This window comes from Hydractinia symbiolongicarpus, chromosome 9, assembly GCF_029227915.1.
Source record: "Hydractinia symbiolongicarpus strain clone_291-10 chromosome 9, HSymV2.1, whole genome shotgun sequence".
NCBI classification, from domain to species: Eukaryota; Metazoa; Cnidaria; class Hydrozoa; order Anthoathecata; family Hydractiniidae; genus Hydractinia; species Hydractinia symbiolongicarpus.
This window is the reverse complement of record NC_079883.1, coordinates 2,425,834-2,442,837: the sequence shown is the minus strand read 5'-3', so window position 1 is coordinate 2,442,837 and position 17,004 is coordinate 2,425,834. Positions and strand designations below refer to the sequence as shown.

At 32.6% G+C, this 17,004-nt stretch overlaps 2 protein-coding genes across 2 annotated transcripts in view; both read left to right on the top strand.

Annotated features, from left to right (window-relative positions):
- LOC130656267 (calcineurin subunit B type 1-like) overlaps positions 1–8,131 on the top strand; it is a 102,530-nt gene extending 94,399 nt beyond the window's left edge. Inside the window, exons 2-7 of the mRNA XM_057459099.1 lie at positions 3,496–3,563; positions 4,435–4,474; positions 4,553–4,729; positions 5,166–5,225; positions 6,877–7,061; positions 7,160–8,131. Of these exons, the coding sequence (XP_057315082.1) occupies positions 3,561–3,563; positions 4,435–4,474; positions 4,553–4,729; positions 5,166–5,225; positions 6,877–7,061; positions 7,160–7,207 (513 nt within the window). The 5' untranslated portion in view covers positions 3,496–3,560 and the 3' untranslated portion in view covers positions 7,208–8,131. The remainder of the gene's footprint in view (positions 1–3,495; positions 3,564–4,434; positions 4,475–4,552; positions 4,730–5,165; positions 5,226–6,876; positions 7,062–7,159) is intronic.
- Positions 8,132–8,469: 338 nt separating this feature from the next.
- LOC130656264 (sulfide:quinone oxidoreductase, mitochondrial-like) lies at positions 8,470–14,109 on the top strand. Its single transcript, XM_057459097.1, has 9 exons — positions 8,470–8,851; positions 9,308–9,478; positions 10,477–10,530; positions 10,642–10,836; positions 11,348–11,566; positions 12,185–12,436; positions 13,422–13,532; positions 13,665–13,732; positions 13,812–14,109. Exons 1-9 carry the CDS (start codon positions 8,612–8,614, stop codon positions 13,867–13,869), a joined length of 1,368 nt encoding a protein of 455 aa, XP_057315080.1. The 5' UTR covers positions 8,470–8,611; the 3' UTR covers positions 13,870–14,109.
- Positions 14,110–17,004: the final 2,895 nt, after the last annotated feature.

Genomic DNA, 17,004 nt, shown 5'->3' with positions numbered 1-17,004 from the left:
TTTGGTTAACCAGGCAGCCTTGATAACCCGACTCAGTCAATTTTCAATCTTGCGTGATACAGACCTGATTTGACTCGGAATTGTTTTACCGCCCGGCCACCATTCTTTATTCTATCTTGGAATTGTGAGCTTCTCGTTCCCGTTAGGAATATGCATGCTCCGCACACACACTCCCCCATATATATGAGCAACTCTGTAGGTTTTGAGTTAAAAAAGGGGGAGCGATAAATACGCCCACATACATGCGCAGAAATGGTGTTACATTTAGTTGCTTTTTTTTACATCTAAGTAACATTAAATACAAGTTCTCGTGGATATTTCACGATGGAATTGTTTCTTCACCAAAAATTAGCTGTTATTGTATTTATGAACACTGTATGACTGTGTTGTGATTTGTAGCTCATTACAACCTAAAATTCGCATAAATCTTTTAACTAAACAAATTTGAAATTGTCACATGTGCAAGAAATTCCCTTAATTTCTTCAATAGTTGATTTTTCACAGCTAGCAACATTTGTTAGATTGGCAGCCAGTATGTAAAGTTTAACCTCGCCTGTTGTCTCTTTTCTATTTTGTTTTTTTTGTAAGAATCTTGTAAAAAGCGAATATAACCTTTGTAACAACAGCTGTCAAAAGAATGTTGAACACTAGCTAGGAAAAACCTCTCCCGATAAATACAGATGTGAATGTTACAAAAGCTTACTTCTGACTTTTTTTTTATGCAAATGATATGCTTAGAACAACTTACAATAGAAATCTTTTTTTAAAAAAGAGACTGGAAACCAACAATGTTTAAGAAACAATAATAGTGCATGCATATTGATTTCATGATCTATAATTTGCGCACTCCTGACCCTACGTTTTAACTTACTAAGTGTAATTTCTTTAAAAAATTTTGGTTTTCAAAATTCGCGCCCTTTAGGGGAAGAATCCTCACCAACGAATCATCGCAAAAAAAATGCAGAAAAATAAAAAAAAACAAGAAGCCCTGCGGCTTAAAGATTTTCGCAATTAGCAATAATCTGAACTTTGAAGTGGACTGAGTAATATGGGGTTAACAAAATCAATGAATATTCTAAAATTTTAAAATTCAATTTTTGATTATTATTGAAACTGTAAATCATAGCCAACTTAACTTACATAAACTTCATTTCTTTGTAAGAACAATTTTAAAAGAAAAATAACAAACCTAAAAATTATGAGCAATAAAAAAAATAAGAACAACGACAATCTCTTTTTCTCTGAAAAACAGCTTGGAAAATATCTTTAAAGGTGGCAGGAAATTATTTTTTACATAATCAGTTACAAAAGGTAACTTTTCTTGTTACGATTGTATAGGTATAATACATTATCTTTCACCAAAAATATTCAGCCTCAACAATTCCTCTTTAATTAAAATTCTTGAATAATTAATTAGTTCTGCTGAATATAGCTTTAGTCTACGTCATTGGAAAATTGTACAGAAGGAAAAGCAGCGCCCAAAATTCTTCAGGACCACGCATTCTACAAAGCATCGGTGCAAATATTTTCCGCCGACGCGTTCAAGAATGCGTGGCCGAAAAAATTATTCTGACGCCTAATTCTAAGAAGCACCGCCGTTTTTGGATGCCGCTTTCTAAAAAGAGGGGTCGCAATTTTCGACCACTTTTTCTAGAAAGCGCCGTCGAAAAAGTCTTGGACCTTGATTTGATGGTGGCGGTCGCACAATAAATCTCCTCAGCAGGCAATATTAAAGATTCCGCCTTTTGCTGGCGGAAATCAATGAACGACTTGTGATATTTTCGTGCTATTGCAACACGGCACGGCACTGAACCTAAACAAGACGGGGGAGCATATACCATACAGAAGATTAACTGCAGTTGAAGAATTCGTTTTAAATAATAATCTAAATGAGTTATATATCTTACAAACAATTTAGTTAATTTTAATACCTTGTTTTTGGAAATATCTCAGACAAAAAGTGTATTATAAATAGTCTAAACTTAGACTCCCCTCCCTGAAATTTAAAAAATGTACAGAATGGCTTTGTTGATTTCTGGAAGAAGGCGAAAAGATTTTGTTGCTTTTCCAAAATCCAAAGATGTTTTGCGTCTTGCTACATTGACTGGTGTTAAAAAGGTTTCTTTTCCTTTGGATTTACCACAACTTTTAAATATATAGCTAACGCCTAGTCTGAGGACTAGAAAAGAGACCACCGTAGTCCTCGACTTCCTCCATACTTCACAAAAGGATTTTTAATTTTTTTTTCAGTTACCCCATTTGCAATATTCTGTTTGTGTGTGGCAGTTATACCAAAGCAGCTAGACCTTAACATAACCTTTGTATCTATAAGAAAACCCAATGCCAGAAGACATTGCATACAAATGAGGGTCCCTGAGATATCCCTGATATATTTTACATCCTGCTAATTTTGTTATTTAAACTAGTGACAGATGTTTTTTCTTTTGCATTAGTTAGCCAATGGCTTTTTTTTCCGACCATAGCATTGACAATCATTAGCTAATTGGTTTAGTTCAAAAGAGAGAGGTTCATATTTTACATGGTTAGTCTCACAAATATCAAGGATCTGTCTAATATTTCCAGGAGTGTCCATGGTTTAGGCAGTCCTGGATAAGGCCGCCGTGGAAAATATGTTTGGTTAGCGTCATTTTTAATCAAAAAAGTGAGTTGGTCAGTTGGTCAGTTGGATAAAAATTTTCCCCCACAAATTACAAAAATACTATATTTTGCAGCCATATTTTGTTATTCGTTTTAAATGTACGCCAGCTGTACTTTTAGCCTCCATTCCAAGTTCGATTTTTGTCAGTCAACGTTGTTCCCATGGTTTTCGCTTGTATTGCCGCATAAATGCGAAGCAGCAAAATATAGCACTGAGTAGCGCAGCGCAGTCCCTTATCGAAATAATATTCGCACATAACAATCATAATTCGGAAGACAGTTGAAAAGATAAATGGTGGATTTTGTTGCGTGTTGAAGATTGTTTGTGGATTGTTGACTATATTTTTTACAAATTTACCAACTCCCCGACGCGACTTTTGTCTTTCAAAATGAGTTAGTCCGGTGACGCTAACAATTATATTTTTGAGGATTGCTTAAGGTACAAATATGGAAGCAGTTTCTGTATAATAAAACTTGCACAAAAAAGAAACAGTTTTGGTTTGGGTGGGGGTAAAATATCTTAAGTAATAAATTTGATTAGAACTGCACCCCAGTTGATTACAAGTACACCCCGGTTCCATATAATATTTTTAAGTTTTGCGGTAGGTTTTCTACTGGTCAAAAGATTATAATGCAGAAACCCAAAATATAGCTTGTGAAAAAAAATGAAATTGGTTTCCGTATTCAGAAACTATTTCCAATTTTTACACCAAAGATGTTTCTGAATATGGAAACTGTTTCTTAACAAGTTTTAGAGAGCTATGTATGAATATGTAAAGAATAGTTTAAAATACTGTAAATATATATAATAAAGCAATTTCTGTTATTGTTTCATTAGTGTTCTAAACAAAGTTATTAAAGCAATACTCATTTTACATATTCCATATTAAAAGACATTCAAAATGGTAAGATCTTTGTTTGTAATTATTGTATAATAAAGACTTCTTGTGTCAGCGAAAAAAATCCTTAGCAAAATTTTACTCCTAAATTGTGTCAAAAAAATGCAAATGTTATTAGTATTTTGACATCATTGCTTATGCAAATACTAGTAACTGAATTCATATTAAAGTTGTATACAATATCAAGTATCTAAATTTATTCATTTGGTATTGTATTTTATTATATACTAGTCGATAAAGCCCGTGGAAAAATCCGCTGAAGCAGGATAAAATTGAAAAATAAGCGTCATATGAATTTTGATGACGTCAGCAACCCATCTGCAAAAAAAATTAGAACCTTGTTTTTATGTTGCCTTTATTGTGTAGAGCTGATCAAGAAAATCTATGTAACGTGCTTTTGATGAATGGTTAATGAGATTTACGGGTTTAAAAATTTTGCTGACGTCTTGCAAAGTCCCTAATAAAAGTACAGAAAATTATTTTTTCGAAATTTGAATACTCGTTGCCTTAATGTTATAGCTCTTGAAACGCTGATCAAGAAAATGTGTGGGATCATGTACTTTTGACCAACAGTTACTGAAATATTGAGGTTTAAAGGTTCATTCCGAAGCGGATTTGGGGACCCAGGTTTGAAAAATTACCCAAATTGGTCCCAGGTGGTCCCTAGTTACTCACACGGTGAAAAAACATTGACGTCACCAACTCGTTTCCAAGTTATTTGGCCTCAAAATTTTAGGTCCACTGTAATGGCTTCATTAATTTAATATAGGATATTGACGTTAAAGTAGTGTTATTTTCCAATACAAACGTATGCTACGAAGATTAATCAAAATATTTTAGAATTGGAAATTACATAATATATTCTCATTTTTTGTAGGGAGCAGAATATTCATTGCCTGCAGATATGGTTACACACTGTATGTATTTATTAAATTTCTGAAAAGTCTTTTCTTCACTGTAACAGAAATTAATGGTGACTGTTCTCCTATGTTTAGTTGACTCTGAGGAGATTAAAAGGTTAGGCAAGAGATTTAGAAAACTTGATATTGACAACTCTGGTACGTTGTCCATAGAAGAATTTATGTCTCTACCTGAGTTGCAGCAGAATCCCTTAGTTCAAAGAGTAATTGAAATTTTTGATACAGATGGTAACAAAGAAATTGATTTTAAAGGTTTGTGATGTTTTACAGTTTATAGTGAAGTTTATTATGAGCATGAACTGCATTAATATTTTATAAAAAACAGGGCTCCCAGCCAAGTATAAATTGGGGATTTATCAGAAAATTTAAATTTAGACCCTTATTAGAAATTTTGTGTGTTATAGTAATCTTATTGATCCAAGTTTTATCTAATACCTGTTGTGCATGGTTGTAGTGGCAACATATTACTTTATTTCTACAACAGCAGAGTGGATTGAATGTTGCTGTAATGACCACAGCGGTTACTCTTGTTGCCAACTATGGCTCTACTGTGTAATAGTACATCTAGTTAAATCCATCTAACTAACCCGTGCTAGCATGATAGGTTTTCAGCTGCATATTACGATTGTAGTTAAAAGTTTTAACGTTGGTATATTTTCTAAACATTTATATAATTTATATCATTTAGAGTTTATTGAGGGTATCTCACAATTTAGTGTCAAGGGAGACAAAGAGGCAAAACTAAAATGTAAGTAGAAAACTGTGATTACCATATTTCTTTTAATCACCTCTTAAGAGCCAAGCGTCCCATAAACGTCCAGATTTGATCATGTTAGCAGTGATACAGAATAATTTTTTTTATTTGATTCGAATTACAATGAAAATGAGGAGGATTATATTAGTAATACTTCAATAATTTTAAAACTAGAATCTCTTTTTATTATCTTAAATTTGCAGATATAGTAGAAGGTACCCTTCTCTTTTAAGGGGTACTGACAAATTGAAAAAGTGTAAGCTAAATATCAATTTGTTGTTACATTAGAAGTCTTGGTCATGAATATTTGCACCTGCTTGGGGTGGTACGTATACGCCTACACTAATACAGGCGTGCGATTAGTATCGCACGCCTAGCTTATGATTTTGGCGTGCAATTATTACATTTAAGAGAGCGGCAGCGCGGAGTTTTTAAAGCATAGTAGTTAGCAAAAAAATTGCCGACGTAATTTTGTTGTGAAATTTAAATGAATGGTGTTATTATGAAGAATTAAGGTATAGAGAACATTAAAGTCGGCCCCTTTCCTTCATGCAGACACTCTTATGCTTGGCTGGTGCATTACACTGAGACTAGAACGAAAGACGGAAGACCATTTGGAACCATGCCACAAGTCAGTCCGACCTTCATCGTCATAGAGAATGCTGCCAGAAGAGTGCGCACCCATGCAAGTTAAATATAACTAGAACATGGGAGAGGTTAGGTGTCCTGTACCTTAATACAGCTTTCGGACGAATGTTCTTGTAATGTAATACCAAAGAAAAAACATGTTCAATAAAGTTTAAAAAATCTTTTTAAAAGGGGAAAGAGAAATCAAATATGTTTAATAATAATAATCGAAAAAATTGTATATCGTATTAAAAAGAAGTCCAGAAGTTCTGTCTCCCACACGACACAGCAGGCAATAAGTCAGCCCTGCCTTTGGTTTTGTGAGTGTACAGGAGACTCTAACAATCGAGTCTCCTGTACAGTTTTGCTTTGCATTGAACTGTGCCTGTGACAAGCATTTTCGAAGCATGACACTGGCGACTTCTGCGATATTCAACTTAATGATGCCCTGACCTTCAGTACGTAAATAGCACGTGTGCAACTTACCTCCTAATCAGTTTATCTTAAAACATAGAAAGCTAGTTTGGACAGAACTATTAACTTAAGAAGTACACCATCGGGATCTCACGTCAGCAATTTTAATGAAGGTGGGTATTTAATAGAAATACATTTTAGAGATACATTTTAACACGGAAGAACAATTATGTATTGGGTAAAGTTTGGGTAAGGGATTACTCTAAAATAGCTCAGTTCTGTTTGGCGTGTGTACGAAGTAGAACAAGGCGTGTGATAAAGAGCACGCCCGAATTTCACATGGCGTGTGTGGAGGCGTGCGCATGCGATTGCACGCCATTCATGACCAAGACTGATTAGGGAGAGAAATACTTTCTGGCGTAAAACATAGATTTTTCAAGGAAGTATCTTGACAGATTTGCCATCTACATGCTTTACAGGACAAGTGCTTGTGGTCTCAGGGACTAATGATATTTAAAGATTACATTTCTTGATTCGGACTTTTAGGTCAAGGAAGGAGGTGAGTAAAATGTAAACAAAAAGAATGTTTGTTTTTTGTATTTAGTTGCTTTTAAAGTATATGATATTAACCAAGATGGGTTCATATCAAATGGTGAATTGTTCACTGTGCTAAAAATGATGGTTGGTAATAATTTAAAAGAAGTTCAATTACAACAAATTGTGGATAAGACAATCTTACAATTCGATTTGGATGGGGATGGGAAAATCAGTTACAGTGAATTCTGCAATGTGAGTAGCTTTCTTAAAAAAACATTTTGATTTATGTCAAAATGGTTCTAACAGTTTGATAAAACTTTTTTAAAAAATATTTGTTCTCTTTTTTTCAGGTTGTTGGTAATATGGATGTTGATAAGAAAATGGTTGTGGATGTCTGATTCTTTTTAGTTTGCGTTAACTACTTAAAACACTACAGATGGTGTTTATAAGATTCTCCACCTTGAACATATGTTTCCCCATTTCCCATTATGCTCTTTTAAAAATACATACAACATTGGACATTAAGCTCTTTTTCAACACTAATTGTTATGCTTAAGGAGAAGTTCTAACTTTTTTCCTTTTGAAAGGATAAATCATATAGCTTGTATCGTTTTCATTTTCAAGTAATGTGATTATATTATTTATTTAATTTTGTGGCGTACAAAGTTAACTATTTATATATAGTGTTCTTTTCAATAATCCAACTAAGTTTTTTGGATTATTCGAAAGCATATGTCAGAGTTTGACCTATATATCGTATATGCCTCTTTTCTTTGCAGTCATGTAATTTTTAATTTTTGACATACAATTATAAACTTCTTAGGCTGAAATGCATAATTTGTTTTTCTATCACTTGTTTCTCATATTCTGACTACTGTGCAGAATTAACTTTCTTTTTCAATTCTTTCCATAATAAACACATGAAAGTAATTACAGCCCACCTAAGAAATGGTAAACACTTTATTTAATTAGGTTGTAATGAACCATCTTGTCTTTAGTTGCATATGCCCCATTTTTTTTGTATAAACTGATTGTGTATTTCAGCCTTATTTCGATCTAGATTTGCAACATGTGTTTAGAAATTATTTTTAGTACTATCTTATCACTTACAATATTCATTGGTATTGAAATATAGGTCTGCAAATGTGTATCCGCTATTAAAATTTGTATAACAATCTTTGTAGCTTTTGTTGTCTTTTTATCAGTTGAATGTATATGCTGTGGAACAGATTAATTTGGGCTAATATATGTTGATAGTATATACAATACTAATATTTCAAATTGATATTGAAATTTAGCAGTAAAAGTTGAATTTCATTACATCTTTGTGTTTATCTTTTAGTAGTGTTTTTAAGCTGTTTCTAGCACCTGGTATACATAAATACAACAAAATTCCATTAGCTGAACTAAATTTCTGTGGTTCCTGTATTTCATTCTATAAATTTTCTGTTTTTTGGTCTGCCTTTGTGTTGTTGTTATTAGAAATATTCTTTGAAGACTGTTGAAAAATTTCCCAGTCCGTTGTTTTTTATGTTTTATTTTGGCTTCCATGATGTGTATATAATATATGTTTACTCTCCAAATATGTTCATGTATTTCTTTCCCAGTATATATGTCTTTATAAAATTTACAAACGATAAACTCTGTACTAACTTTCTAACGCTTACAAAAAAATTAAAAGGTAGCTTTTGCTAAACACGTACAACTCATTTTTTAGAAGTTTTTTCTAAACTGTTATGCTAAAACAATGCATTGTAGGTAAAATTTTAATGTATTTTTAATCGTATTGCAGTGAAGTAACAATGGCTCTTGTCTCAAGACTAGGCCGTACAAAAATACCTCGCTCGTGTTCTTGTGCTGTTGGAACAACATTTTCTACAAACGCTGTTCGAAAATTAACAACACCAGCGGTTGGAAAAACATCTGATAGCAACTCCTCATACAAATATGTTGTGTTAGGTGGTGGCACTGGTGGGTTGAGTATTGCATCCTATCTATCACGAAAGTATCCTCATCAAGTTGCAGTTGTTGAGCCTGCACAGGTTTGTATCACATAATACTAATACCCTATCCCATCTTGATTAGATACATGCCATATTTCTTCTTCTAAGTAGGACCTAATTTGAAATGTTTGTGATCCTTTCTTCATGTTTTTACACGTTTAAAAACGTATAAATGGTACATTCCCTGAATACAAGTCAGAGTTTCTATGAATAGTTTTTTTGGATATATATTCTCTCTACTAGAGCTACTTGCACTTTTTAATTTTAAAGGTCACAATAAAAAACGACCCTTTGTGAAAATTAGTAAAGAAAATTTGGTAAGGGGTTTTGTGCATGCTACGTAAATTGACAGGGATGTTGTTGCAAGACAAGTTTGGTATGTACACCCATCATTTTGCACAGTTTTATATTAGGTTTCTCATTTTAAGGTACACCCTGTAATGTATCTAAATCAGGTGAGGTTTTCATGAAGTAAGATGTTATACATTTTTATAGTGGCATTATTACCAACCTATGTGGACTCTGGTGGGTGCAGGTCTTAAATCCAAGGATCAAACCATGAAACCTATGTCACAAGTCATGCCACCCCAAGCAAAATGGATGCAAGAAAAAGTTTCAAACATTAACGCTGATGAAAATTTTATTGTTACAGAATCAGGTCACAAAGTAAGTTTTATTGCGTGTGGTGTAGAATAATTCAAAGTTAACAAGAAAATGCTGTGCAAATTAACAATTGCGAAGGCGAAATGCTGTTTTTGTGTAAAAAAAGCTAGGAGCTAGGCATAAATTCAGCCTTTCTTATTTAAATGTGTAGGTGTTGGCAACAAATTGCTTACATGATATGTTATTTGCCTACCTACTTTGTTGACACATGAGCATTTGCAATTGCCAAGTGCTGCGGCAAATTAGAAAGAATGAAATTGGTGTCTTTGTGTTAACAAATCTGAATTGTCATGAAATTATTAATTATAAGGGTGATCATCATGCTAGATAGTCCTATTTGTTAATGAAATACTAACTAAAATTATTGAGTCAAGATTCTAAAATGTTTCTAGAATATCTCTTGTAAATAGTGTGCTAATCTCGATATGTATCATACCTTAAATTCAAACAAAAATTAATGTTTTAAATTAAAAAAAGGATTGCAAGAATCTACTTGGAAACTGTAGGACAAGCTAGGAGCTGGCGCATTGGTAAATTTTAACCTATATTTTGAATGAAAACCCTGACTTTAATAAAGGGCTTGGTAGCATTTTTATGCATCATTTCTTTTAAAATTCTATAAAAACGGATGATTTTATATATATGTAGTCACAATGCACAGTTAGGATTTGCTTATTTTTATTTAGCAATATACCTACATCCAAAATTGTAGGTTCGGTATACTGAGATTTGTATTATTTTTAAGGGATGTACTCATCGATTTTTTATGCAAAAGCCACAAATTGTCTTGCAGGGTGTGTGAAGCTTCCATTTAAGAAGTCCCTGGAATTTTTGCTCATTATAGACAAAAGCCTTAGTTGAGGAAAGACCCTAACAAAATTTCAGAGATCTTACCGATATTCACCCATCACTATTGAAGTCATCTTTCTATACTATACTAGTTTTAATTACGAAGTACTCTTTGGATAACAAATTGTTGCAAAGAATTGATTTTCTTTTAGGTTACATATGATTTTCTGGTTGTAGCACTCGGATTACAACTTGATTTCCAAAGGGTAAAGTTTTTATTTTGTTGTCAATTCAGTATTATTTATATATTTGACTATTGCTTTTATGGCTTAAATTAATATTCTTTCTTTGTCTTTATTTTTAAATTTAATAAATAGATTCCTGGCCTTGTTGAAGCACTTGACACAGACCATGTTGCAAGCAATTACTCAATCAATACAGTGGGTGGTACGTATAACAAGCTGCAGAAATTTGCTGGTGGGAATGCATTGTTTACTGTGCCAGCTACACCTGTAAAATGCTTAGGTGCACCACAGAAGATTATGTATTTAGCTGAAGAAATATTTACAAAGGTAAGTAATTTTTATGTCAGTTTTTTTTCATCCCAGTAAACTGTTTTTACCGGGATGAGATTCTTACTTGGGTACTTTATTGGTAACCTTACCCTTTTGCTAGCTTGAAGAATTACACAGGACAAATAAAGGGTAAGCTAGTGCAGCACAGGGTTATTATCCAGGGATTATCTTTTACACGCATTGTTGTGATTATTAACAGTATTAGTAATCGCGTTTAGATTTTTATAATTTTTGATTTTTAAATTCGAGTTTGGGAGGAAGACCAGGAACCATGGAGGCCTAACCCCAGCTTAAAGAAAGGTTGAAAAAAATGTTTTTCATAGTCCTTTTAAAACAATATTTGAATTCTTATGATCTCCTTACCCTTAAAACCTTTCAATATAAATGTTCTGTGTAACAACATGAGTTATGAGTTGTGATCCTTGCAATCTGACATTAGAAAATCATTTTTTATAATTTAATATATTTCTCTGTGTAATTTTTTTTAACTTTCACATTGACGTTTTAGAATGGAATTCGAGACAATACTAATGTGATATTCAAAACTCCTGGCGGAGTACTTTTTGCTGTTGAGAAGTACAGAAACTCGTTATTGAAAATTTGCAAGGACAGAAATATAAAGATTGACTTGTTCCGCCATTTAATTTCGATCGACCCAATCAACAGAAAGGCTGTATTCGAGCATGTTGATGATGAAAACACACCGAAAAAAACTGAGACAGTAGATGTGAGTGAAATGAATTTGTGTTTGAAATTAAAAAAAAATAAACCTGAGAAGCTTTAACTGTTGTTAAACCTTACTCAGCACACTATCATCATTAAATTGATTTAGCCCCTTAAATCTGTGGTACAGAAGTGAGATAGATGAGGTCTTTCATGGCTCAAATGTTGAGCATGCCGTACTTTAAATGACAGAGAGAATATTTGTTATTTTGTGAATCAAAAACTCATTGAGTCGATACTAATTACGAGTTATACATTTCTAAATAACTTTTCTGCGTATTTGTAACACAAATATATCTTTGCAACATTAAACTTTGGTTAGATACTAAATCGTTAAGTATTTTACCATATTCCAATTTCTATTACCAACCGACGAATAAATTTCATAATCAAAGCAAAATAACATTTTAAATATTTTCTTTTTTAAATAACGTACCAATTCATTGGTTGACACACATGAATTAGTTAGAAATCCATCTGATACTTTATCTTTAATATTGTGCGTTCGGCCAATCACCACGAGTAAGAAATGATAAGCAACGAAATTTTGCTGTCTAGACCAAACACTGACTTGAAAACTCATGACCATTCCGTCCGCAATAATTTAATTTTTTTTTTTCAGTATAACTTCATGCATGTGACTCCTCCAATGGGTCCAGTGGATGTTTTGAAATCGTCTTCTATTGTTGATGCTACTGGATTTGTTGACGTTCATCCGGAAACCCTTCAACATGTAAAATACTCCAACATATTCTCTATTGGCGATTCTTCGAATTTACCAGTGAGTAAAACAGCTGCGGCTGTTGCATCACAATCTGGTGTTCTTCGAAAAAATATGATGAGTGCTCTCAGTGGCAAGGAATTGACTGCTAAGGTACCTTTTTTATTAATTGTTTTTTCATAAAATATTTAAAGAGGAATAGCACTTTTTACTGTTTAAGCGAAGACAGTTTTTTGTGGTATTATTGCCATGCTTTCTAGATTACCTTGAACCGAATTGTACCGTGATAATATTTGCCGAAGTTTTTGCGACAGGCTGAAAAAGGGTGGAAGGGGGGCAGGGGAGGAGTTTGAACCATTTGTTAAAAACAAAATTGAATGGATTTTTTTATTACACTATAAATCTAAAAATTCTCGGGAAGCGTAAAGTTTACATCATTTTAAATTTTAAATTGGCTAACTAGAATCGTGCCTAAAGGTGTTAATTTTGGTGAGAATTAAATTTCACAAGAACTTATTTCCGCGGGAACTAACCTAGCGAGATCTAACTTTCCCGAGAACTATTTTTCGATAAAATAAGTTTTCGCGAAGTCAGCAAGTCCTAGTATTTTGCAAAAGTTGAATTTTACGAATTTCGGGAAAAGAAAAATTTGCTCCCATTTTCTTTTTTTTTTTTACCATTTTTTAAAGGCTCTTTAGAAGACATGTGAAATTCACATATGTAATATATATTCAGAATAGAAAACAATGGTGTAAATCGTTTTTTAAAAAAAGAAAAAGAATTAAATTAAGCAAAAATAAGTGGTGATGCAAGATGGACTTAGAACCCTTCGTTCTCGGTGGCGAAGCCTACAAAAAAGGGTTTAAGAGAAGAGGATAAATGGAATCTATCTTGGCACTTTTTTGTTTAAATTCGGGCACTACTAAGAACTCCTAGATTCGTGGACCATATATTGTGTTATTTTTCACAAATTTCAGAATCGTCTTGGATTTGACATATTTCGCAACTTTATATAATTTTGCTGCAAAACAATATTTGAGAGCTTTGATGTTCACCCATAAGAATAGGCGAAAATTAAACTTGACAAAAACTCACAAAAAGTTTAATTTCCCTAATGAACTAGTCTTTTCTATTTTAGTACAATGGCTATACGTCGTGTCCTCTAGTGACGAGATCAAATAAATGTATTTTGGCTGAATTTGATTATTCTGGATTGCCACGAGAAACCTTTCCAATTGATCAAGGAAGAGTAAGTATATATTTTGAATCTTTTGAGTTGTTGTTTTTTCTCTTTCTCTCTTTTTAATGTTTTTATTTCAATAAATTTGTATGTGTCAATTATTTCGTTCTGTTATAAATTTTCTCTTTTATCTTTTCACAGGAGCACACATCTATGTATTATATGAAGGCTAACGCTATGCCAGAAATCTATTGGAACTTTTTATTGAAGTAAGTGGAATATTTTTCAGGCTTACATAATTAAGATTAATTTATTAACTTCTACTTAATACACTGTCTTTTTTTTCAGGGGACGGTGGCCTGGACCAGAGATCATTCGCAAGATCATGCATCTTGGAATGGTTTGATAAGAGGAAAAAGGTTTCTTTTTATAAGCACAAAATTTATGTAATAATTGTTAGTTGTTTAACTTATAGAATTTTTAGAATTAGTAACACGTACATGTAATGTATTTTTATTTATATGAATTGTCATATAGTCACTCCAAGACCTTCGTAAGGTTTTAAATGTTTTAGACTTTATTTTTCACCTTGTACAACTGTTTCTTGCATATAACGTACACACAAATATATTTAGATATTATCTTGTGTCGATCTTTTTAATGTCATTTGTATCGTTTGTAGGACTTTTTTATTCTCTTTTTTTCTCGTAAATACAGCTAAAAACTAATTTATTGTTTTCATTGCTAAACAAAGGTTAGTATTTGCATCAAGGTGAAGCATGAATCATGGAAACATTTACAGGTTCGCCGTTAGCAAATTATTTACTCTGCGGAGAACTCGGAATGAAACTGCACGCAGCCATTTTGAAGTCACACAATACGGGTATTAATTAAAGTGATGGTTAATTATCGACTTTTACAGGGTTCCCACGCCTCCTCAAATATCCTCAAATCTCCTCAATTTTGGTTTTGCTCCTCAAATATCCTTAAATCTCCTTATTTTTCTTCAATTTGTCCAATTTTCCCCTCAAATCTCCTCAAATGGATTTATTTTAGTTGATAAAATTTTTTTTTGAATTATGTCAAGAATCTCATGTAGCAGAATTTTATATCGCCAATATTAATTGTATATTTATTTTTCTCATACATTTGTTTCGTGAAACTTGTTCTATGGACAGCAAATTAAAGGCTGTTTTTTAGAAGATAGAATGATTGCAGTTCTGATAATTAGATGAAATTTTATACCGGTTTTTCTTGTTTTCATATGTTTTTACTGAATTAAAATTTTAAATAAAGGTCTTAAAGTCAGTTTAGGTTTTTAGGATATTGTCATTGAGAATCCAGAGATAAATCAGTGATGACAAACAGTCTTTACAGCCATAATTCTACAGGCTAGTCCGTGTAAAGTACGTTTGACCTGCAAATAAGTATATACTAGTATCTTTCTTCTAACAAAATAAATTGTGAAAGTTTTAGTGCGAAAACAAAGAAGCATTCCGTGTGTACCTTTACTACCCGGACTAGCCGGTAAGAATACACATTATGACTGTAATGTCTCGATGTATTCTATTGGAAGCACATAGTTGGCACGAAATGTATCGATAAGTTAGCTGAAGTGCTAAAAATGATCCTCACATTGTCTCATGGACAGGCTGCGGTCGAGAGAGGATTCAGTATCAATATCTCATTGCTTGTCGAAAACCTCTCCACTGTGAGCTTGATTTCGCAACGAATAGTTCACGATCATTTGACATCAAACAATCTTAGTTCTGAGGAATATGAAGTATGTGGAAAATTGCGTAAGAGTGTACGAGCTGCAAGAGGCAAATACAATGAATATTTGGTTAATCAACGAAAAGAGAAAGCTGAATCAGCAAAAATTTCAAAAAGGAAATCAATCCAAGAAGAAATAGATGTTATCCGATCCAAGAAAAAGATGCTTGAGAAAACTGTAGTTTTGTTATCAAAAGATGCCGACAAATGCTCTAAAGATGCTGAGGAGAAAACGGCTGTCTTGGAAATGAAAACTTTGATAACAAAGTCCAACTCACTGAGAAAAACAGTAAGCGAGAAGGAAAAGGAAATTATGGAGTATTCAGAACTTCTCCAAAAGCTAATGAAGGAGAAAGAAAACGTTATTTAGGATTTTTAGTATTTATCCCTTTGTTTTGTTTTTGTCCAGGGAAAAAGTTCCGCCATCTACATATTTATTTACATGTAAATAATGCTCATATGCCTATGTTTTAAAAATACTAATATTTCTAAAAAGGATCTTTTGTATAGATTACTATCTTCAGTTATTTACTTAGTCATGTTTTATCATGCACTGTTTCTAAATTTTGTTTATGTTTTATATTTTTATATTTTATCTAAATATGAAAAAAGACATTTTATTTTGTTCGTACCCGTCCATGTTGGAAATTATATTTATATTAGAGACTTTACCCAATAGATTTTTTACGTTAGTCATAACTTTATCTAAAAAAATCTCCTCAAATTTCCTGAAAATTTGTGAAAAACTCCTCAATTTTGATTCCTCAATCTCCTCAAAAAGTGAAAATTTCCCCTCAATTCTACTCAAATCTCCTCAATTTTGAGAATTTAAATCTTGTGGGAACCCTGTTTTAGTAGGCACTCATTTTACGAGTATTAATAGATTAAAAGAAGTTTAATTTTGCAGTTGAAAAATACACCCGTGTTAGGATGAGTAACTGGTGTATTTATTTTAACTTTTTTTTCGTCCTTGAATTATATTTTAAAGTGGCTGCCTTAGGTTGTGTAACTTTACCAATAAAGGGAAACTTATTTCTGGATTATCTAGAAAGTTTACGCGTAATTTACGAAAGCGAGACTGCTAGTTATATTACCAAACCGTGTTGGACGAGAGCAGGACGTTTCTCGAACGAGATTGGTAACTAACTTGTCATCAGGTGATTTAGCTAAATGTTGCAAGGCAAGATCGTCAACTAGTTGCGCAGTTCTTGATACAAAGGAAATAAAGAAATACTACATTTTGATCCCACGCCTGCTTAAATTATTTCATCAAGAGTCAATCCCGTCCTCTATTTCTGACAATTCGAAAGGCTAGAAGAAATAGCTAGCCGCACGTCAGAAAGAGAGAATCCCTGAGGATGACCTTGATCCAGAATAGTATTTAAATTGTGAAGTTATTGAATGGAATTCATTCTGGAAAATTTACCAGACATTGAACCATTGTCATTTAAAAATGCTTACTTTAATATATGCATACCTATATAAAAATTTTTTTTGGAACAATGCATGTGTCGTTAATTTTTGTTAAGCTTATTTTTTTACAAGACATAGGGAATATTTCGTTTCTTTTATCGGGTTGTTTCTTTAAATTTAATGTTTTTGTCTGATTTTTTTATTTACATGGGCTACAAAACAGCTGTTGGTTTTCAACTTTCATTAACGAAAAAAACAACAACTTAAATCTTCATAAATATCTTATTAAAGATAAAATACAAGATAAGTTTAAACGGACCGTTTAGTTATAGAAAAAATTTACAAGTTTAGTTGC